Source organism: Mesocricetus auratus, unplaced genomic scaffold, assembly GCF_017639785.1.
Source record: "Mesocricetus auratus isolate SY011 unplaced genomic scaffold, BCM_Maur_2.0 Super-Scaffold_100003, whole genome shotgun sequence".
Classification (NCBI taxonomy): Eukaryota; Metazoa; Chordata; class Mammalia; order Rodentia; family Cricetidae; genus Mesocricetus; species Mesocricetus auratus.
In genome coordinates, this window is record NW_024429188.1 from 21548093 (window position 1) to 21570386 (window position 22294).

At 41.2% G+C, this 22294-nt stretch overlaps 1 protein-coding gene across 1 annotated transcript; it reads right to left on the reverse strand.

The window, feature by feature from the left end:
• Positions 1 to 2565: 2565 nt before the first annotated feature.
• Positions 2566 to 21513, reverse strand: Eif1ax (eukaryotic translation initiation factor 1A X-linked). Its single transcript, XM_005074242.4, has 7 exons — positions 21294 to 21513; positions 16444 to 16527; positions 15783 to 15886; positions 14836 to 14886; positions 10925 to 11006; positions 9657 to 9748; positions 2566 to 6737 (listed from the first exon to the last, which is right to left on the reverse strand). The coding sequence occupies exons 1-7, from the start codon at positions 21307 to 21309 to the stop codon at positions 6732 to 6734; spliced, it is 435 nt and encodes a 144-aa protein (XP_005074299.1). The 5' UTR covers positions 21310 to 21513; the 3' UTR covers positions 2566 to 6731.
• Positions 21514 to 22294: the final 781 nt, after the last annotated feature.

Here is a 22294-nt window from a genome sequence, read left to right on the forward strand (position 1 = left end):
GTTATTACCTAAGAGATTCACTTTTGAGGATGGCTGTGGTATAGTTTTCCAGAAACATTTAGCCTAAGCTGAATGTGGGTGGCACTCTTGGACTGAATTCAAGGAGAGAAAGTGAGCTGCACAAGCAGTCCCAATGTGATCACTCACCTATTTCCCCTGCCATGTCTCCTCATCTTTTCCTGCCACAATGGACTCCCTTTTGTAGATGCAGTCCAGCAGCCATTAGTCCCAAACAAACACACAGAGGCTTATATTAATTATAAACTGTGTAGCTGATGACTCAGGTTCTCTTAATTATTAACCAATTTCTATTAATCTGTGCATCTCCACGTATGTGGTCTTGACTTACCTGTGATGCCCGGGTCTCTAACTTCCTTGGCAGCTCTAAGGCATCTCTCCACTCATACTACCTTTCTTTTTCTTTATCCCAGTTTCTCTTATTGGTTAAATCCTGTTTGTCCACCAGCCAAAACAGCTTTATCCATCAACCAATAAGAGAAACAGTCACACCATACAGAAGGACATGCCCCATCACCCTTCAAATCATAAAAAGAAAACGCTTGCTTTTTGCCACATTGGTGAGAAAAGTAGCTAATACAGTATCTCTGGCTACCACGAAACTGTTAGCCCAAGTAACCTCACTGTACTTGTTTCAGCCTCCCAAGTGGAAGGATTGTAAGTGTGAGCCACTATGAATGTCTCATCCTTTTCCTTCTGCTTTTGAGTTCCTGTAGTCTAGATTGGACTTGAATTCATCATGTAATCAAGGCCAGCCTTGAACTCCTGATTTCCCTGTCCCCACCTCCAAGTGCTGGGATTATAGTATGTGGAATAATGCTGTTTTTGCAGTGCTATGGATTGAATCATTCTATCAACTGAGCTACATGTAACACTCCCTTTGTTCCCAGTGTTGCTACATAGTCCTGGCTGGCCTCACATTCTGTCCCTTCTGCTTCAGCCTCCTAAGTGCTAGGATATACAAAGAAGTGTATCAGCAGGCCCAGCCAGGGTCATTCCCTTTATCATTTCTCTCTCTGTGTGTGTGTACATATGGTATTATATAGTGAATATGTTATATAGAAGCCTGAAATCAAAGTTGGTAATCATTCGGTATCCCTCTTCCACTTCATTGAGTCAAATCCAGAGTTCTTGATACAGTGGACCACCATGCCCACTAACATTTTTTGTGGGTTATAGGGAATCTAAACTGGTTGGAAAGCCTGCACAGCAAATGCTTATGTTATCTTCCTTGCCTTAGGGTTATTTTCTTTCTTCTAAAGATTTGTCTTAGTATTTTGCCTGCAAGTTTCCATGTATGCCCCAAGAATGCCTGGGGCCTCAGGCCAGAAGAGGACATTCATTCTCTGGAACAAGATGTGCTTGCAGATAGCTGGGAGCTGCCATGTGGGTGTTGGTAATTAACGGAACCTGGGTCCTCTGGAAGAGCAGCCAGTGCTCTGTTATATAACTGAGTCATCTCTCTAACTCAGCCTGTATTATTTCTTTTTTGGTTTTTCGAGACAGGGTTTCTCTGTATTGTTTTGGAGGCTGTCCTGGAACTAGCTCTGTAGACCTACCTAGGCTAGGTTCAAACTCATAGAGATCCGCCTGCCTCTGCCTCCTGAGTGCTGGGATTAAAGGCGTGCACCACCCACCAAACGCGCCGGCCCCCTTCCCTTTTTATGATCCCTTTCCCTAACTAAAAAAAAAACCCCTCTGCTTGAACCTTGTGGCATGGCATCTTTCTCACACATTCTTCTTAAATTACAATAAACATGCAAAGTTTCCCAGAATCCTCTGAAAGCCAAAAAGTAGTTTGAGAACCCTAAATTATATGACCTATTGTTAGAAACAGTTAAAAACCTTGCAACTGTGTGAGGTGGGGCACAACCTTGGGGGCAAATTCTACCTGTGGGATGTTGACAATCTCCAGGTAGTGTTAGACTCTGAGGTCAACTGGCACACACTGTAGATCTGCTTGCTTGCTTGCTTGGTGTGTAGGGAAGCAAGTCCAGACACCAGGTATCTGTGTTAATTCACAGGAAAGGAAAGAGTTTACATTAAAATTCAGTAACTTTCTGGTCTGTGCCTCTTTCTGGGGATAGTGAGTGGTGTGTGTCTGCAATCCCATGGCCTTGGAGGCTGAGGCATGAATGTTGGGAATTCAAGGCCAACTTGGGGATACACAGTGAGATCCTCTCTTCTCACTCCCCACAAGACCAGAGTAACAGGCAACATGCTGGCTGGAAATTTAGGTTCTCCTATACATATCTGCATAGCACAAAAGGTCCACTGACTATTGCTTTAGTAATTTGAGATCATTCTGGACAATTGGTTTACTGTTGAAAATGTCTTCTTCACTACAGGTTTTCAGCATTGACACAATGCATCCATTCAGTTCAAACAATCAAAATCAGATTTAAAAAAAGAAATGGATAAAGTATACAAGTGCACCTTTTCTAATCCATCACACTTAAGTTTCAAAAAAAAAACCTACAAAATTTCAGAAAAGAATCATCTTTAACATCTTAAAAATAGTAGGAAAAGAACCAATTATATACAGTCTTGGGTTGTTTTCGTGCTTTATTTTCTACTTGCTGTAGTTTGCATATGATTTCTTTACATTGTTCCACATGATGGGAATCTATAGCAAAAGGACTCATTAAAGAATAAAAATGACACATTACCACAGCCAGCATTATTAGTAACTATAAACTTTCTCTGAAGAAATATAGAGCGGTTAGTATTAATTCCAGAAAATAGCCGCAAGCAACTTGGCGACTCCCACCTGCCGAATTAAAGAAGGATGGTGTGGTAGCAACTGCAGTGTCCACACAGCACAAATAATATATTCTACACGTTCCTTTTATGACAGTAATTAAAGACTGCAAGCAAGGTAAGGTACACAGCGAACACAGGAGACATGCATCTTCTGTCTTACATGGTCCTGGGTTTCCACATGAAAAGCAGATACCAAGTGTGAATGTTATTAACCCTCCAATAATTCTACAGTAGGTGTTTCTATCCTCCCTATATCCCATGCCAGGCTTGTGAAGCTGAGACAAGCTGGAAAGGTAGTGATGGATACTTGGTAGAATTGACTGGGGATTGGGGTACAGACCCCAGAACCCACGCTCTTTATTTTCTCTGTCTAGCACACTGTCCTTAAAAGACTGGTAAATGTCCAGTACAGTGTCTCAATTGCTCAGTCTACTGCTTACTTAAACTCGCTTTATTTATTTATTTAGGTTTTTCAAGACAGGGGTTCTCTGTGTAGCCATGGCTGTCCTGGGACTCGGCTCTGTAGACCAGGCTGGCCTCAAACTTTGTCTCCCATGTGGTGGGACTAAAGGTGTCCACCACCACCACCCAGTCTGTGTTTACTTATACTTGTACTATAACTTAATTCAGATTTTGTTCTTTTCTGAACAGGGATCAGAAATGATGGTTTAAGTTAAACCACAAACATGAAGGTAGTGTGTAAAAGTCTGTGGGAGTCCTACTAGTATATAAATGAAACTTATCCATACTGAGCAGGATGAATATCACACACTGATACAAATCTTTATGAAAGGCAGGCATAGAGCTGTCTTCATCCTGATACTTTATAAACTGTAAAGCCAGTTTATTGTGGACATCATTAAATCTGTACAGAATACAAATTGAGTATAAATCTAGCTATTCAAAACATGCTTGTACCTATTTGATTACTCAGTTACTCTGCAGTCAACACTGACAGTTTCTACCTATTAAAGATGTTGTTCAACACAGTAATTTAAAGTTTACTAAGACAAGTGAGATTAAGCAATATTACAAGTCACAAAGTTTTTAAGTGACAACTTATAGCTATGATTCCATACATGGGATGAATAAACCAATGGCTATTTTCCAAATAATATATAAAATTTCTGTCATGAATACTTTGTAGTCTCTTAAGATGTTTAAGAAAGATTCAACAGGCAAACGACTAAATCTTGGCAAGTCTTTTTACACAGACGCTTGGTGTGGTTACTCAGTCACTTTAGCAACACACCATGCTCATGCTCTATCTGGAATAAACGACATGAAAAACACTGGTTTATGGGGTGCTGGGGATCAGACCAAGAGTTTGGTGTAAGACTATCAAATTGATTAGCATTAACTTCTTACACCATCACAGCAGGAAGACATATTATTCTAGTTGCGTATGTTTGTGCACAGCTGCAACCCCTGCAATTGGGAGGTAAAGGCAGAAGATCAGAAGGCTAGCCTTAGCTGTTGGTATTTCAAGGCCAGCGTGGGGTATGAGATCCTGTCTCAAAAAAAAAAAAAAAAAAGAAAGAAAAAGAAAACAACCCGTCCTCCACAAAAAGAATAGCATTATTCTTAGATTTCAAACATTTTATTTTTCTTTCTGGTTGCTACTTAGAGTTATACTATAGAAGTCAAACCAAAAATAATAATAAAAAACCCCAAAATTTCCTTGCAGACCACTTCCATTCCTTATCTGAAATAAAACTGAATCAGTTAAACTATTCAATTCCCATACCAAATACATGTCAAAGAACTCTTCCAGGTAGCATTTGCATACTAGTGACAACTGTATTCAACTACTTTATAAACTAGTATGGCTCCACATCACCCAGAATACAAGAACACTCATTAATGCTGCTACTATTTAGGCAAGAAAAGAGATATAACCACCAGAAGGTACAGGAAAAGGGGTTACATGTTAATTTCTAAAAACCCTCAAATCCTGTTACAGGAAGTAGAAAACCAACTTTTGAGCTGTATCACCTATGTAGAGTTAAAACACTGCTCATAATATAATGCATAGCTACATACAGTGCAAATTTAGTAAAAATGTTTTTTATTTTTGAGACATTATTTTATTTAGCCCTGGCCACTATTCAACAACTCCTGTGCTGGGATCACAGGTGTATGCCACATCCAGCTGGTGAAACACTTTTAAGGTCCAAAGATCTAATTACTGATGAAAACAAGTGCTTAACAAATGCCCCAGGGGTAGTTTTAGCCCTTGGTCTCAGATATGCTCTGCCTAGTTAATCACTAAGAAATTTCTCAGAATAAGAAATTCAGACTAATCACTTCATCTTTTCTACTGTTGTTATGGCACCTCAGATTTTGAAGCTGAGTAGGAAAACCTGAGATGAAGTCATAGTTAAGAAAGGGATTACAGAAGATCTTGTTTGTGAAACCATGTAATATGCATTCCTTTGTGTGTTCCTTTTCATTAATGAAAAGTTTTCTGATGTTAGTAGAGTACAAGGCCCACAACCTGCATGATGGATCTCGGTTTTAAACTTGCATGCTTTGTGTGTACAGTGAATTCTGACTAGCCCAGCTCTAACTGCAATGATAACTCCTAAATAAAAGCAAACCTAAATTCCTTGTACAAAGAAAATGGGATCCCTGGACCCCTTCCCAAACTGTCTACCTAATAAACTTGTCCCCTAATGTAAAGTTGGAGTACATGATATCGTCTGCAGCATGCTATTTTTTTCAGCTACAGCTCTTAGATTCAGAAATAAGAAAACACCTTTTTACTAAGCTTGTTATTTGAACTCCTGGTCCTCTTGCCTGGACCTTACCAAGTGCAGGGTTACAGGTCATGCCATTATATCAGGGTTATGTTTGTTATTCCCTCATTTCCCCCTCAGTTTAAGGAAAGCCTTAAAAAGCATTTATACTCTTATTATATAGTATTCATATTGTTATGAACTTAAATCTTCACTTGTCTATATCTTATGTGTTTATAAAGCACTCAGAATTGTAGTTTATGTGAGTAAGACTCCTGAAAAGCAACACTCCAACACAATCTTTCTTTTTGGAAAAATATTCTATGCACAATTTTTCTCTGTTTGGTAATTTCCTACTCACACTAGTTGAGAAAAGAAACCATCTCAATAATTAAAAATAGTATTACCAATGTTTAGATAGCTGAGCACCACCTAGTGTTCAATTTCTGCAACTACTGACCTGAATTCAAAATTTGCATTAAAAACCAGTTTCTAAAAACATTTTGGAAATGCCTTTCCTCTCCCAGTAAGTTGACTGCAAAACAAAATCATGAAAAGAACTTACATGTTATCAAAACTAGTATAAAAATAGCCATATAATTAAATATGCAAAGCAGACCTATCATTTTTGTCTTTAAATAGATTTCTGCCAGATGTGGTACATACATATAATCTCAGCACCCAGGAGGCTGAGAAAGGAGTATCATAGAGTTTGAGGTCCACTATGACTATAGTGAATTCCAACCTAACCTCGGATACAAAGTTAGACTCTGTCTCAAAATATAATAAAACAAAGAACGGATTTCTGCCTCCATTTGTATCAAAATCTCTGGGCAACTGGAGTATACATAAAGACTGCACAGTCAACAGCTATGCAAGAGGAGGGCTTAGTCATAATTTATAATGAGTACAAGGCAAATAGTTTATTCAAAACATCCATTTACTTACTGGAAGTGGTCAAAGTAGGAAAGGCAGTTATTTTTTTTTTCTTACATGAACTTGAGTTCTATTACATCAAATGAACAGAAGTGGGCTTAACATATCACTTAAGATATCAGTTTTGAAAGAAGCGATCTTAGTATCGAATCAAGTCTGCTTCAACACATTACAATCAAGACAGTGAAAACTTTTCCTTGAGGTCTATGGCTGGCCAGATTTCAAACTTGCAGGGCAATCTTCAGAAAGACCAGAATGTAAACTGTTGAGCTCATTTTAGATCTGAAAGAGAAAAGAACATTAAGTCAAAGGAAAAAAATACTTCTTACAAGTGTGTGCCAATACATGTGCACTACTGGGAGTGCTGTGTATATTAGGTGGGTTGCAGGAAGAGGACCTCAGATGTTGGTCTTCACTTTCAACCTTTTGATAAAAGGTCTCTTTTTTCTTCACTCTTGGGTATATCAGGCTAGCTGGCCTACGAGCTTCCAGAGATTCCTGTCTGCACCTCTGACTTTGCCATAAAAGCATTAGGTTTAGAGAAGTTACTGTAGCCATCTTTATGTGGATTCTGTGGAGCTGAATGCCGATTCTCAGGAGTGCCTGGTAAGCACTTTACCCTGAGAAGCAAACAGGTCCTTTGCAACAGTCGTAAGCACTCTTAACTGTCCAGCCATCTGTCTAGTCTTCCCAAATCTTCTTTGTTGTTGTTGTTTTTTCTTCTTTTTAGTTTTGAGATAGGGTCTCTATCTATATCCCTGGCTGACCTACATCTGCCTCCTGAGTGCTAGGATTAAAGGCCTGTGCCACACTGTGTCTGGCCCCTGAGGACATTCTCTTTTTCCCTCCTCTCTCTCTCTCCCCTGTTCCCTTCTCTCTACAGGGTTTCTTTGTGTAGCTGTCCTGGAACTTTGTAGACCAGGCTGGCCTCAAACTACAGAGATCCTCCTGCCTCTGTCTCCCAAGTGCTGGGATTAAAGGCGTGTGTCACCCCCCAGCACCTGAGAATATTCTTAATTAGATTTGCTGTCTCCTTCCTTTTGCATTGCTTATTTGAGATTTCATTTTACATTTTACTTCAGTTTTTGTGCCTGCACCTTTGCTTATGTATGTAGGTAACAGTGGAGGCCAGAAGAGGATGTCAGATTCCCTGGAGCAGAAGTTGCAGGTAGTTGTGAGCTGCCTCATGTGGGTGCTGGGAACCAAGCCAGGGTCCCTTGCTGCATGAGCAATAAGTATTCTTAACCATTGAGCCACTTTGCCAGCCCTGATTTGAGATTTTATATTTGGGGAGTAGGAATAGACATGAAGGACCATGACCTCTTTCAAGAACTAGTGAAGTGTGTTTTCAATCCTTTCTTTCCATTTGTTTACTGAAGTACAGACAGAACCTCTTTTAACACTTAGAAAACAGCCAAAGAAATAAATATCCCAAGGAAAAAAGCAGAGTTCTCAGGTGATACAACAAACTTATTTAAAAAAAAAAAAGCAGACAAATAAAAACAACCAAGAAATGGCCTGAGGCTCTCTGGAATCCATATGAACTGACTTCTACATGTATGCCCTAAGCACGAGTGTACTTGTCCATCCATCCACACAAAATAAATACATTTCAAAATAATGTTCATAACAATGTAAATTCTGGGGTGGAGATGGCTCACTGGTTAACACTGTGTACTGCTACAGTTTTGTTACTGGCACCTACATTGGGCGTGTTCACAACTGCCTTTAACCCTAGCTCCAGAAGCTCTGACTGATGCCCTATTGTTCTCCGTGGATGGGCACCCAACCCACACATCCTACATTTGAGTAAAACAAAACAAAATAAATGAAGATATTTTAAAAGGGGGGCATAAATTCAGCATCACCCTCCCCTTAACATGACTTCCTATTTTTCTTTTCTGTCCCTCTCCACCTCTCTTTTTGAATTACTAGGTAATTACTCAGGGCCTTGTACATGCTAGGGAAGTACTTTACTACTCAGCTCCATCCTAACAAGGGAGGAATTGTTTTTGGCTAGGCTCAAGAGCCTCAAAGAAAGCTATGCTTAAAATGTTTTTTAAAAATCACTTTTTGTTGTGAGTATGCCTTAAAATGTTATTTATTTTCTGTGCATTATCACACGAGGGCCTAGTGCCCTCGGAGGCCAGAGGGAAGCATGAAGTCCCCTGGAACTGAAGTTTTTAGACTGTATTCAGTGGGACTGGAGAGATGACTCAGCAGTTAAGAACACTGACTGTTCTTCCAGAGATCCTGGTTCGATTCTCAGCACCCACATGGCAGCTACTCCTGTCTTGTAACTCCAGTTAAAGGGGAGACATACATGCAAGCAAAACTTCAATGCAAATAAAGTAAATGTGTGTTTGTTAACAGAGGCTACAAAAAGGCTTCAGAGCCTTTAGAATTGGAGTTACAGGCAGTTATGAACCGCCTGATGTGTGATCTGGGAACTACAATTGGGTTCTCCACCAGAACAGTATACTCTCTTAACTGATAAAACAGGGTTTTTCTGTTTTTTCGAGACAGGGTTTCTCTGTACGTTTGGAGTCTGACTTGGAACTCTTTGAAGACCAGGCTGGCCTTGAACTCAGAGATCTGCCTATGCCAACAACTGCCTCTCAGTGCTGGGATTAAAGGTGTGTGCCACTACTTCCCGGCCTGATAAAACAAGTTCTCTAGCTCCTACTTGTTATGGTAGTACTATGTGGAAAGCTAGGTGTGGTACAAGGTATTGCTAGGTAGCCCCAGCTGGCCTGGTATTTGCCGGTATTGCAACCCAGGCCGACCTCAAACTTGAAGCAATATGGCTTTAGCCTCCCAATTACCAGAAATACAGGTACATGTTACCACACCTCGCTAACAGTTTGACCTCTGATGATTTAACCCATGGCTAAGCCTCAAAATACACTTTTATTTATATATATTAATTGGGCTAAATAATGGTTTTCATTTTGACATACATGCATGCACGTTTTGACTCTATCCAATAATCACCTACTATCCTTATCTCTTCACCTTGATCTTATTCCTCTTTCAGAACAGTGCCTTTATTTTCATGTCCCCCACCCCCAAGTATATACTCTCATTTAAATGTTCTATATTCCTAGTTTTATAAGAATTTAAGGGAAAGGTCTAGTATCTTTGTATGTATGTATGTAACTCATGAACAAAAACCAGAAAAAGTGGAATGTATCTACTTACATCATCAATGTCTTCATCATCATCTCCAATGTCATCAAACTGAATTTCGTCATCATCTCCAGGACCAAATGTATCAGTTTCATTGATTTTAGCTAAAGAAAAAAATATATACACTGATAATATAATCAAAATGTTGGCTTTCAATTTTCTACTAATCTTGCTATATGAAGCAAAATATTAAAACATTGAGAGTATTTTAATTTTCTTTTGTTCATAAGGGCTATTTAGCAAGAGAAGCTCTAACTATACTAATTCTGAACCAATTACATCCTCCAGGTTATGCTTCAGAAGTTTGTGCACATACTAACAACTTTATTTCCTATCTCAAACAAAAGATAAAATAAGTTACTTTAGGAAGGAGTCATTACTGATTTGGGACTAGGGATGGTTTCAAGTGTCCAGAAAGTCAACATCTGATCAAAATGAACCATACAGAAAGAAACAGACACTAAGAAGCAAAGAACAACCAATTCCCAACAATGGTAAATTAGGAAGAAACATCTGGGCACATCATACTTTCACCTAAGGCATGCTACTCCACCCCCAAATTTCTTGCTGTTTCCAAGATCAGAACGGCAAGTTTATAATTCTTAGCAGGATTTCCTTTTTTGTTTTGAGACAGGGTTTCTCTGTGTTAACAGCTCTGGTTGTCCTGGGACTCACTCTGTAGACCAGGCTGGTCTTGGACTCAGAGATCCACCTGCTTCTGGCCCCTGAGCGCTAGGATTAAAAGCATGCAACACCATGCCAGGCAATAGGGTCTCACTGGTTACAAAGCCATGTTTACATGAGAAAATGGATGCAAAAAATTTTAAAAAGTAACAGCTATATAAAAAAGATGACTTGTAACACTGTATAAATTATATTTTCCCTCTAATAAGGTTATAGACAGCTTATATTTTGAGGGGGAAAAGAACCCATGCTACTTAATCACTGCCCCTTCTATTTACACATATAAACAAGGATGTTTTTCAGTGCTAGTTACTCAACCCAGGTCTCTGTGCATGCTAAGGTGGTCACTAATGCACTGCATTGCCAACTTTTCTTGAAGTTAGAAATAATTCCTTTGGCTGACACTGCAATTTCTCATTAAATCCACTCTTATCAGGAACAGAAATTTATTAACTTCTTTCCCATGGACCTAATATAACGCATAAGCAGGTATATTTAACTCTAATAATGTAAGCACAAAAATAAATAGGAGCAACATAACTTCATTGCCTAAACACTAGCAGACAACCTAAAAACCATGACAAATTAGTAATTACCATGCTCTGGAAGCTCGCCATATGCCTTGAGACTTCTGGCTTCATCTGCGTTGTACTTTAAAATGACATCGGCTTTGTTATCCTTAAAACAAAAACAATTAGATCTGATTATATCACAATTATTAGCTGCAATGTCATTCATTATTTTCAAATTGAATTTGAAAAATGAAATCTCTAGCTGGGTAGTAGTGGCGGCACACGGCTTTAATTCCGACACTCAGGAGGAAGAGGCAACCAGATCTCTGTGAGTTGGAGGGAAGCCTAGTCTACAGAGTGAGTTCCAGGACAGTCAGAGCTGTTATACAGAGAAATCCTGTCTTGAAAAACAAAAAAACAAAACCAAACCAAAAAAAAAATCAAATCTCATGTTTTGCTATAAGAATCTTTCTCATTTTCCCTTAGGTTGATTTCAAAAGGAAGTTTTAATAACATTAACTGAGCAACGATTAAAAATTCAGAGCATGCTGGGCATTGGTGGTACACACCTTTAATCCCAGCTCTTGGAAGGCAGAGGCAGGTGAATCTCTGTGAGTTGGAGACCAACCTGGTCCACAAGACCTAGTTTTAGGGCAGCCTCCAAAGTCACAGAGAAACCCTGTCTTGAAAAACCAAGAAAAAAAATCCAGGGGATCAGACACCCATGACAAAACACTAATGTACATAAAGTTAAAAAAAATCCAGGAATTATATCTCACATCTGTAACAGCAGGATATCTTTTATATTATTTATACTTATTCTTTAATCAGAAGCACAAATGCCCCTCTGGAACTATATTTACAGTGATCACACACTGAAAATCAAAGACTGAGATTTGGTATCATAGCCCAAGGAATTTAAAAATCGTGCATGCATACATACATGAATATATGTGTGGGTTCCTGTGGAGGCTGGAAGGGGGCACCAGATCCCCTGGAACTGGAATTATAGGTGGATGGGATCCACCTGATGTGAATGCTGGGAATCAAACTGTTCCTTTTAAGAGGAGCAAGAGTTCTTAACTGCTGGGTTATCTTTCCAGACCTGATCTAAGGAAATAAATATGCCTTTTCATATATATGTTAAGGTTAATTGTAATGATTATTAATTTTGTCAATTTGACAGGATTTAGAACCACAACAAAATTTTGTTTTTTTCAGACAGGGTTTCTCTGTGTACCTTTGGAGCCTATCCTGTAACTAACTCTGTAGACCAGGCTGGTTTCCAACTCAGAGATCGACCACCTGGTCCAACAAAAATCTTTATTCATTTTTTAAATTTTTTTTTGGTTTTTATGAGACAGGGTTTCTCTGTAGTGTTTCGGAGGCTGTCGGTCCAGCCCGGCCTCGAACTCACAGAGATCCGCCTGCCTCTGCCTCCCGAGTGCTGGGATTAAAGGCGTGCGCCACCACCGCCCGGCTCATTTTTAAAATTTTTTTCGAAGACAGGGTTTCTCTGTAATGCTTTGGAGACTGTCCTGGAGCTAGCTCTTGTAGACCAGGCTGGTCTTGAACTCAAGAGATTTGCCTGCCTCTGCCTCCCAAATGCTGGGATTAAAGGAATGCGCCACCACCGCCCGGCCAAAAATAAATCTTTAGGTCTATGTGTGAGTGAGTTTGTAGATTAGGTTTATTAACATAGGAAGATTCACCCTAAATGCAGGCAGTGCCATTCCATGGGCTGGGGTCCTGGACTGGATAAAAAAACCATATTCACCGGGCGGCAGTGGCACACGCCTTTAATCCCAGCACTTGGGAGGCAGAGGCAGGCGGATCTCTGTGAGTTCAAGGCCAGCCTGGTCTACAGAGTGAGTTCCAGGAGAGCCTCCAAAACAATACAAAGAAACCCTGTCTCGAAACACTAAAAAAATAAAAACCAAACAAACCCACATTCATTCACTAAGCTACCCCAGCTCTTGCTGTCATTTCCCCACCATGATGCACTGTACCCCAAAACTGCTCTTATTACCCAACTTTACCAATTTATGCATTTCTTAAAAATTTATGCTGTGTATTTGTGGTTACGGGATGCCTGAAGGTCAGAGGGCAACTTTGTGGAAATGCTTCTTTCCTTCCACCTTTGTGTGAGTTCTGGGGATCTAAACTCAGATCATCAGGCTTAGGTAGCTGCCTCACTGGCACCCAATTTGTCTTTGTATATTAAAAAAAAACTTATTTCTTCTGTGCTATACTACCAGGACATGATGCCTTAAAATGTTTAATTTCCCCAGTTGAGAAGAATTTCACACACACCCCCAGGAGTGAAAAATGGGTTGATTCAATTTCAAAGGCACTGTCATCTAAATTAGTACTTTTACAGCTGTGAAGTGTACAGAAAGAGGGGACAAATAGTAAGAACCTGCAATTTTTCTTACATATTTTTAGATTTCAGTTTGAATGTTTTGCCTGCCATGTCTACCACATGAATGCCTAATGCCCACAGGAGTCAGGAGGCATCAGATGTTCCAGAAATGGCACTATTGGTATGGTGTTAATGTTGAAATTAAACCTAGATCCTCTGTAAGGGTAAGTGCTCTTAATGGCTAAGCCATCTCTTCAGGCACAAGAGCTGCATTTCTTCCAAACTCCTAGAAGACAGTAATGCCACAATCTTTCTGGAGCACCCACTAAGTGGCAGAAAACAGAGAAAGGGCCATGGGAGGATTAGAGTTAGTGTTAAGCCTGTCGGAATTTTTGTATCCTTTCTAACAAGGAATTAAGTCTTCCTTCTTCTGTGGCTACTGATAAGAGCTAAAAACAACAACAACAAATCCAAATGGTTTATGAATTTGGAGCAGCTTTCCTCAACCAAAGCACTAATGTTAATTTGGAGCCAGATCATCTCTGTTCTGGGCTGCTGTGCATTAGAAGGTGTGCCACATCACCAGTACTCTACCTACCACTCACTAAGATGATGCTAAGAGAATACTCTCCCAAAACCTCCTATGCCCCTCTGGAGAGTCTCAGCCACACAGAACTCTATGGCTTGAAGCAAAGATGTTAACATTAACAAAAACTAAGTACGATCAGAGCCATACAAATAGAAATGTAATGAGGCCAGTAATAGTGGTGCACGCTTGTAATGCCAGCATCTGATGAGGGGCAGGAGGATCAGGAACTCAAGGGCATCCTCAAAGACCCAACTGCAACACATGGAGAGTGAGAGAGCAGTGACTGATCAGCTGTCTCAAGTTCCTGATGCTATGACCACCATGAAGGAATGTCCCCTCAAACTGAGTCAAAATAAATCCGCACCTCTTTTTTTGTTTCTGTCAGTGATTAGAAAACAAATATTCCCAGCACTCAGGAGGCAGAGGCAGGCGGATCTCTGTGAGTTTGAGGCCGGGCTGAACTGACAGCCTCCAAAACAATAGAGAAACCCTGTCTCGTAAAACCAAAACCAAAACCAAAACCAAAAATACCAGGCACCAGGCTATGCCATTTGTCAGATATAACTAGATTCATTCAGTTGTAAAAAATTTAGTGGCTCCTAATTTTTTAAGATTTATAAAGTAAAATTAGAGAACTAAAAAAAAACAACCACATAGCAGTATCATCTATTCTCATTTATTTTTCTTTTATGTGCATTGGTGTGAGGGTGTCAGGTCCCCTGGAAATGGAGTTACAGACAATTATGAGCGACCATGTGAGTGCTAGGAAATGAACCTGGGTCCTCTGGAAGAACAGCCAGTGCTCTTAACAACTAAGCCATCTCTCCAGTCCTGTATCATTTCTTCTACAAGGGGAAACTTCAAATAATAAAGATAAGAAGACAATTTTGCTGTATAAAAACTAAATGTTTGACTCCTCGGACTGGTATTTGGGAACCATAATACCAAGGACACCAAGCCTAATGCCTAAGATACAACGTGCTGTTAGGAAATGGCTCGTCAAGTTCAATCAAACCAACAACAAATTTAAAAAGCAAGTTTTACCTGGTAATCTCGGAGCCCCACCAATATGATGTCTGAGGTATTTATCCAAACCTATAAAAGAAAAGCCACTGCATAATATATCTCAAATAAAGCAGAATCAAAAATTCCAGAGATGATTTGCTTAGAAACAGATGATTCCCAACTTACTTGGCTATCCACTATGAAAACTGAAAAATGTTGTAGTTTTCTAAGTCTGTATTTGTGTCTTTTACACACCCAGATGTATACAGCTGTCACAACCATTTTCCACGGGAAGGATTGATATCACTAAAATAAAACACTCTCACCCTGAACTCCACTATCACTCAAGAGTGGGGACTTCCCAGAACCCAAAGGGCCATTTGCCAGGCTTTAGTTCTCCTTAACAATGGAATAGTTCTCCAGTTCTTTTCCTCTTTCATAATATCAACATTTTTTCTTTTTAAACTTTATTTTATGTGCACTGGTGTGAAGGTGTAAGATCCCGTGGGTCTAGAATTAAAGACAGCTGTGAGCTGCCCTAAGGGTGCTGAGAATTGAACCCAGGTCCTCTGGAAGAGCAGCCAGAGCTCTTAACTGCTGAGCAATTAGTCCAGCCCAACATCAACACTTTTATTTCAAGACATGGTTTCTCTGTAGCTTTGGAGGCTGTCCTGGAACTCTGTAGACCAGGCTGGCCTCGAACTCACAGAGATCTGCCTGCCTCTGCCTCCCAAGTGCTGGGATTAAAGGCATGCGCCACCAACGCCCTGACATATCAATGATTTCTAATGCCAGGGTTTTTTAATTTTCAGAATATTCCTCAAATTAGATTTGTTAGTGTGGTTTTATTTAACTCATTAAGAGGCCCTAAGATAGCTTCCCTGCAAAACATACCCACCCACACACCACGTCTGTAGAGACGTTTCCTCCACCCTCTTTAACACTTTCATATTAGAATAAAACAAATGTTCTGTACACAAACTTACCTTTTTCCTCAATTTCCCTCTAATATGGCACAGTCTCTTTACACCATCGAAACACATTGCTTCTAATCGTCCATTTCCCAACATTTTAATTACCTGAGCATATTCTACATGGATGGAGTAGAGGAGAAAAAAAGGAATGAAATATTGCTCATTTTTTTGATGAAAGCAACTTTATATCCATTGAAGATTGACAAGAACATGTGGCTGCACTAATTAGGGATAAAAATACATAGGGCAAATATAAAATAAATAGAAGGTAGCTAAACACTCAGCTAGTTAATGGCTGAACCAGAAACAAGTCTTCGTAATATAACAACCTGGGTCTGTTATTAGATGTTTTAATTATCTACTCATTTTCAGTAAGGAGACAGACTGACTACTGCCCTTGTGACTACACTCTACTCCTAGAGATCAAAAAGGTACCATGACCCAGTATGTACACTATACCTCATAAAGTTCATATTCAGATCTTTACCTGTTTTGTATTCATATTTCTCTCTGAATCTTTAGCAATCTCATGGAATCATCAGTAAAAGTACTTTAAATGGTAGTGATAGCCTTGCTGAATTCTTCTTAGAAAGTCAGAAAATGTTTGGTCTCCAACACAGGAAAATACACAAATAGAAAAACATAACATGAGCCAACTTATCCGGCCCCTTACCTTGCCCGTCCTCTTTGAACACCAGCTCTCGCTTTTCAGATTCATTCTCATTCTTTCCTCTACGTCTGTTTTTACCTCCTTTTCCTAGTGGGTTGTTAAAGAAAAGGTTATTGGTTATCTGCAGAACATCAACAGTGTTAAGCATACACTGTTTAACAGACTCAGAAAACTATCTTCAAAAGTCAATTAAATTAAAAAAATTCATCTAATCTGATCAAACATGTTAAACTTACCATGTTCAGGTGTATAAAGTCACCATGTTACCCTCCTTGATTCTCATGGAATTTTCTTTGGGGAGTTTACATCTTAAACAACATCCTCATTTTTCTTTTATTGAAATTGTTTTTCTTTTTTCTTTTTTTGGTTTTTACGAGAAAGGGTTTCTCGGTATTGTTTTGGAGGCTGTCAGTCCAGCCCGGCCTCGAACTCACAGAGATCCGCCTGCTTCTGCCTCCCGAGTGCTGGGATTAAAGGTGTGTGCCACCACCGCCCGGCTTCAAATTGTTTCTCACATAATATATTCTGGTGTATGCCATCTCCCAGTTTCTCCCCACTTTCCCTCCCATCTGAATCTACCCCCTTTCTGTGTCTCATGAGACAATGAACAGGCATCTAAGGAATAATAAAATAAGACACAATATGTCAAAAGCAAACAAATTGGAATATGGCAAAACCAAACAAGAAAAAGAGCTAAAGAAATGCATACAGACACACACATTCTCACACACAGGAATCCCATAAAAATCCACACCCACAGCACTCGGGAGGCAGAGGCAGGCGGATCTCTGTGAGTTCGAGGCCCGGCTGGACCGACAGCCTCCAAAACAATACAGAGAAACCCTGTCTCGTAAAAACAAAACAAAACAAACCCCACACCCAGAAGCCATAATATACAAGCAAAGGAGCTGTCAAGTAAAGTATTTAAAAAACAAAAGCTCTGCTGGGCATCGGTGGCGCATGCCTTTAATCCCAGCACTTGGGTGACAGAGGCAGGTGGATCTCCACAAACTCACAGAGTTGCACAAAGAAACCCTGCTCGAAAAACCAAAAAGCTCTGACTGGACATGTGATGAAAAAGCCTCCAAAGACAAAGATGCCATTGAGTTCCTTTTGTGTTGGCCGTCTACTGCTGGGCATGGGACCAGCTCTTAGGAGTGGCTAGATGACCAATGACCATGCTTGTAACTACTATTTGAGAATGCCACCCACTTACTTGTCACAATCACCTTGACTATTAACAGTTATTTATCCCCAGTTTATCAGTAAGTTCACTAAAGTTCAGATATTAAATAACTCATCCAAAATTTTAGTTAATGAACTTGGGGCACCAGATCCAGTCCTAATCCTTCTCTGTCCTACTAGAGCTCTCATATTAGGGTTCCTTTCTGGAGTAGAATTCTGTCACCACAATTTTAACAATTTGGACCCCAGCCTTTATTTGGGGAGGGGAGGTGACAGATGGGCAGGGAGTCACACTATAGTCTAGGCTATCTTTGAAATGTCTCCTGAATGCTGGGATTACAAATGTGAGCTACCATACTGGGTCCTAATAAATTTTACAAAAAAGACACCTTGCCCTACTCATAGCTGACCCCCTATGAAAGAAGAGTGGTAAAAAATGACAGGAGAGACAAAAATGAAGTTGTTGCTACTTCAATAGAATCAATAGAATGAATTCTTGATGATAGGAGACTAAAAACAGTTAAAGATTTTGAATTTTGTCTTTAATATGCACCATACCTGAGATAGTTTAAGTTTAAATACAAGGAGTTAATTGCGTCTAGAGCCTCCTTGAAAATTTATTTAATGTTTATGGGTGTTTGGTGTGCGTGTCTGTCTGTCCACCACAGACCGAAGGAGGCACTGGATGACCTGCAATGGAGCTACAGACAATTGTAAGCTGCCATGTGGGTGCTGGGAACTGAACTGAAGACCCCTTACTACTGAGTCATCTTTCTAGCCCTACATATTTTAAGGGAAAGTATTCAATGATAGCAGTATACACTGGGACATCACACAGTAATAAAAAGAAGCGTGGTGGTGGACACCTTTAATCCTAGCACTCAGGAGGCAGAGGTAGGGGGATGGATCCTTGTGAGCTCAAAGATAGTGTGGTAACAGAGCTAGGTCCAGGACAGCCAGAACTGCACAGAGAAACCCTGTCTTGTACCTCCCCAACAAATAAAACCAGTATGATAGGTATACTGGTGCTTGCCTGTAATCCCAAGCATTACATTCTCCCCTCCCCCCACTTTTGGTTTTGAGACAGGGTTTCTCTGAGTAGCCCTAGCTGCTCTGGAACTAGTTCTTGTAGATCAGGGTGGCTTTGAACTCACAGAGATCTGCTGGTCTCTGCCTCCCGAGTGCTGGGATTAAAGGCATGTGCCACCACAGCCCTGCCATTCTTTCCCTTTTTATTTTATTGCCATGAAATGAAATGCTATTCAAATTCTCTTTTGAAAGAATGAAGGTCAGATATGTTGGTGCACATCTTTAACCCTGGCACTCAGGAGGCAGAGGCAGGCTGTGAGTTCAAGGTCAGCCTGGTCTACAGAGTGAATTCTATGACATCCAGAGTTTCATAAGTGAGACCCTGTCATAAACAAAAAGAATGAGCGAGACGAAGTTTGAGTGTACGACAAAACAGCAATAAATAGAATAGCCATTTTTTCTTTTTACCCAACTTTCTTTCTAAATGTCTAGTTCTTAAACTCAATCACAGTTCTCAAACTACAGAGGTGTTCCATAAAAGCAACCCAGGTAAGATTTTTCTTAAGAGGCTAGTGACTAGACATGATTTAGTGTGGAAGTTCTGTCTCCTTGGGACCGAGGGGAACCTACTATTCACCTATGGGCGGAGTCACCAGACTGGAGATGAGTAAGTATAACAAGTATTTATTGAGCATCTTTTAGGCTAAGAGCTCTCAAGCTAATGTGATTATGACCGACACCATTCCTGTCCTTCTAGGGCTTAAAACTAGTGTGGGAACTGGAAATCTAGTCACTAGAATTAAGGTGAGAATAAGATAACCTCACCTATTGAAAGTAATCAGTTGTCATCTCAGAACAAGAAGTATACAGACAGAAATTTAAAAATTTTGAAAATCTTATGCCTACAATTACACTTTTCTCAGGATGATCAGTAAAAATTCTCACTTCATAAAAAGACCCGCAACCTTGATTTTTGAGGTCCTGGAGCAGGGTTGGGACAGTGAGTTCAAGGTCAGCCTGGGCCACATAGCAAGGCTATCTCAAATCAATTTGTTCACAAAAGTGTGACAAAGTACTCAGAGGGCTAATGTGAAAAGTGACAGGTACAAAGAGTAGACTCCCTGGAGCCAAACTTTCAAGCAGAAAAGAGTATACTAGCAGGCATGGGGCAAGGGAGGTAGTCCCAAGGATGAATATCAAAGTAAAGTAAGTAAGTGTGTGTGTGTGTGTTGCCCAGGTGGGCCAGAAGAGGGCACTGGATCCCCTAGAGCTGAAGTTACAGGCAGTCATGAGTTGCCCTATGTGGGTGCGGGAACCCAATTTTCCCCAGGAAGACATCTCTTCTGCACAATCTTTGTCTTATCATTTTGGTTTTTCCAGACAGGGTTTCTTAGTGTGGCCTTGACTGTCCTGGAACAGAGATCCTACCAACCTCCTCTCCTGAGTGCTGGGATTAAAGGCATGAACCACCATCAACTGGCCCAGAGGCTGGGTACCATGTCCCCATCCTGTAGGAAATACAAGGTTTTTTTGCTATTTTTACTTGCACAATTTTCGAGAAATTATAAGGACAATGAGTACGTAAAGCCTGTAATTCCAGCTACTTGGGAAGCCGAAGCAGGAGGATCCCAAGTTCAGTGTTAGTCTGGGTTGTTGTAGATTGAGCTCCGGCTTAGGTTTAGTATGGGGACAGAGGAAAAACAGAGTCCTACTAAGGACAGATTTGTCCCTTCAAAAAAACCCATTACCACAAAATACTGTAACTATATAAAAATGAGAATGACCTAAGAATGTGGTACTTCTACTTAGATTAGGCTCTTTTTGGAGATCCCAAATAAAAAGTAATCTCGTGACTGATCAATTGAGAACACTGTTCCCAGAATGGAGGGAACTTCAAAGGTTCTTATTTTTCCATTAAAACAAATACATGATGTGAAGCAAAAGTTGAAAACGTGGCTAAATAGGTTTAAGCCTTGTAAAGCCATACAGTAAAATGATTTTTCTCGAGATAACTTTACAAATGCATCAAAGTAGCCGGGCGGTGGTGGTGCTAATCCCAGCACTTGGGAGGCACAGGCTGTTGGATATCTCTGAGTTCAAGGCCAGCCTGGATTACAGAGTGAGTTCCAGGACAACCCTGTCTCGAAAAATAAATTCATCCAAGTACTGAGCACTGGTTACTCGGGAGCAGCTTCAACGATATCAAGTAAGTCCTATGCTGGCGGTGCCAGATGGACAGGAGAGCAAGGAGGGCTTACTCCTTTTCAAAGTTCAGAGTCGCTCCAAAGGCTTAACTCGCCACGTGCCGGAAGCTCAAGAAGCCCGAGGCAGGTGTTCCCACGGGTCCCCTTGGCGCCCGGGTCAGTGTGGCGCGAATCAGGGGCACAAGCCCACACTCTCACACAGGAGGCCCTACAAAAATGGCGTCGGCTCCACCTCAGTGTGGCCAAACTGGGAACCAGGAGTAACTAACTTCCTTGCGCCTCTGCCGAGCTAAAAGTAGGAAGCAGAGAATACAGCCAGAGAAGAGGCAAGGAAAGATGGCAGGAAGGTCAGTATGGCCTGGGCTGACCTCGAGGCCGCGAGCAGGACCAGGGACGCGCCGGCGAGGAGCGAAGCCGCCGTCCCGGCGTCATTACCTTTATTCTTGGGCATGGCGGCAAGCTGGCGGGGTGTGCGACCGTGCTCCGGATGGCAGCAGAAAAGGCGGTGACTCCGACGGGCGACGCTGAGAAACGCGCGGGATGAAGGCTGTGCGGGAGGCCGAGAAGCGTGCTCGGAAGAGGCTGGTCACCGGCGCTTCCGAGAGCCGCCTGCGCCCACGCTCGGCAGTGGCAAATGGCGTCGCCGCTGCGGGCGGTGCTTTTCCCCGCCCTCCTCCTCCCCCGCCCGCCGGGCCCGCCTCCCGCCCTCCCTCAGCTCGATGGCGCAGGCGTGGCTGAGAGGAAGCCTTCTTTCTGGTGGGAGCCAAGGGAGAAGCCTTCTGGGGAGGGGCCCAGGAGTCCGGAAGGGGCGGGCCCGGGCTCTGCGTCATAGTGGAGGAGCTGAGGGGGAATTGAGGTACTGTGGGATGCCTGCTTAGGGACCGTCTGTGATTCCTAGCCAAGTGAGTCCCCAGCTTGACAAGCTGCTGACTCATTAACCTCATAGTTTAGCTGAGTTTTAACGTAGCCTTTTCATCGGTCCAGCCACTAGAAAGGCTGAGGGGAAGGGGAGAAGTGCTTCGGCCTTCCCTTTCCAAACTTTAATAGAATACTTGTATGGTACTTTAGAAAATTCTGTCCTCCCTAATTTACTGTAGCCAGGTCTGTTGTTTATTCTTGGCACTTAACAGAACGTCTGCACATAGTAGGTTGCTCAGCACACACACACACACAGGACAAAAGGAAGTGATGGAAGAAAAGTTGATATTAGGGCTTGAATCTCCCAAAATTCACGCCAAAGAAGTTCTAACTCCTAATATCTATGTATATGGCTGCATTTGGGGGTAAGATCTTTAAAGAAGTGACTATATTAAAATGAGATCCTTAGATTTGATATCAAGTCAGAATGACTTGGAAAATGACATCAAGCCAGGCATAGAGACATGGGCCTTTAATCCCAGCACTGAGGAGACAGAGAAAGTTTAAAGGCCAGCCAG

Excerpts from the sequence above, each read along its gene's own strand:
- Eif1ax (XM_005074242.4), bottom strand. Across the intron at positions 15,887-16,443 it reads GTTCAAAGAGGACGGGCAAG|AATATGCTCAGGTAATTAAA; the intron begins GTAAGGGGCCGG and ends CCATCCATGTAG. Across the intron at positions 9,749-10,924 it reads TGGCGAGCTTCCAGAGCATG|CTAAAATCAATGAAACTGAT; the intron begins GTAATTACTAAT and ends TTTTTTCTTTAG.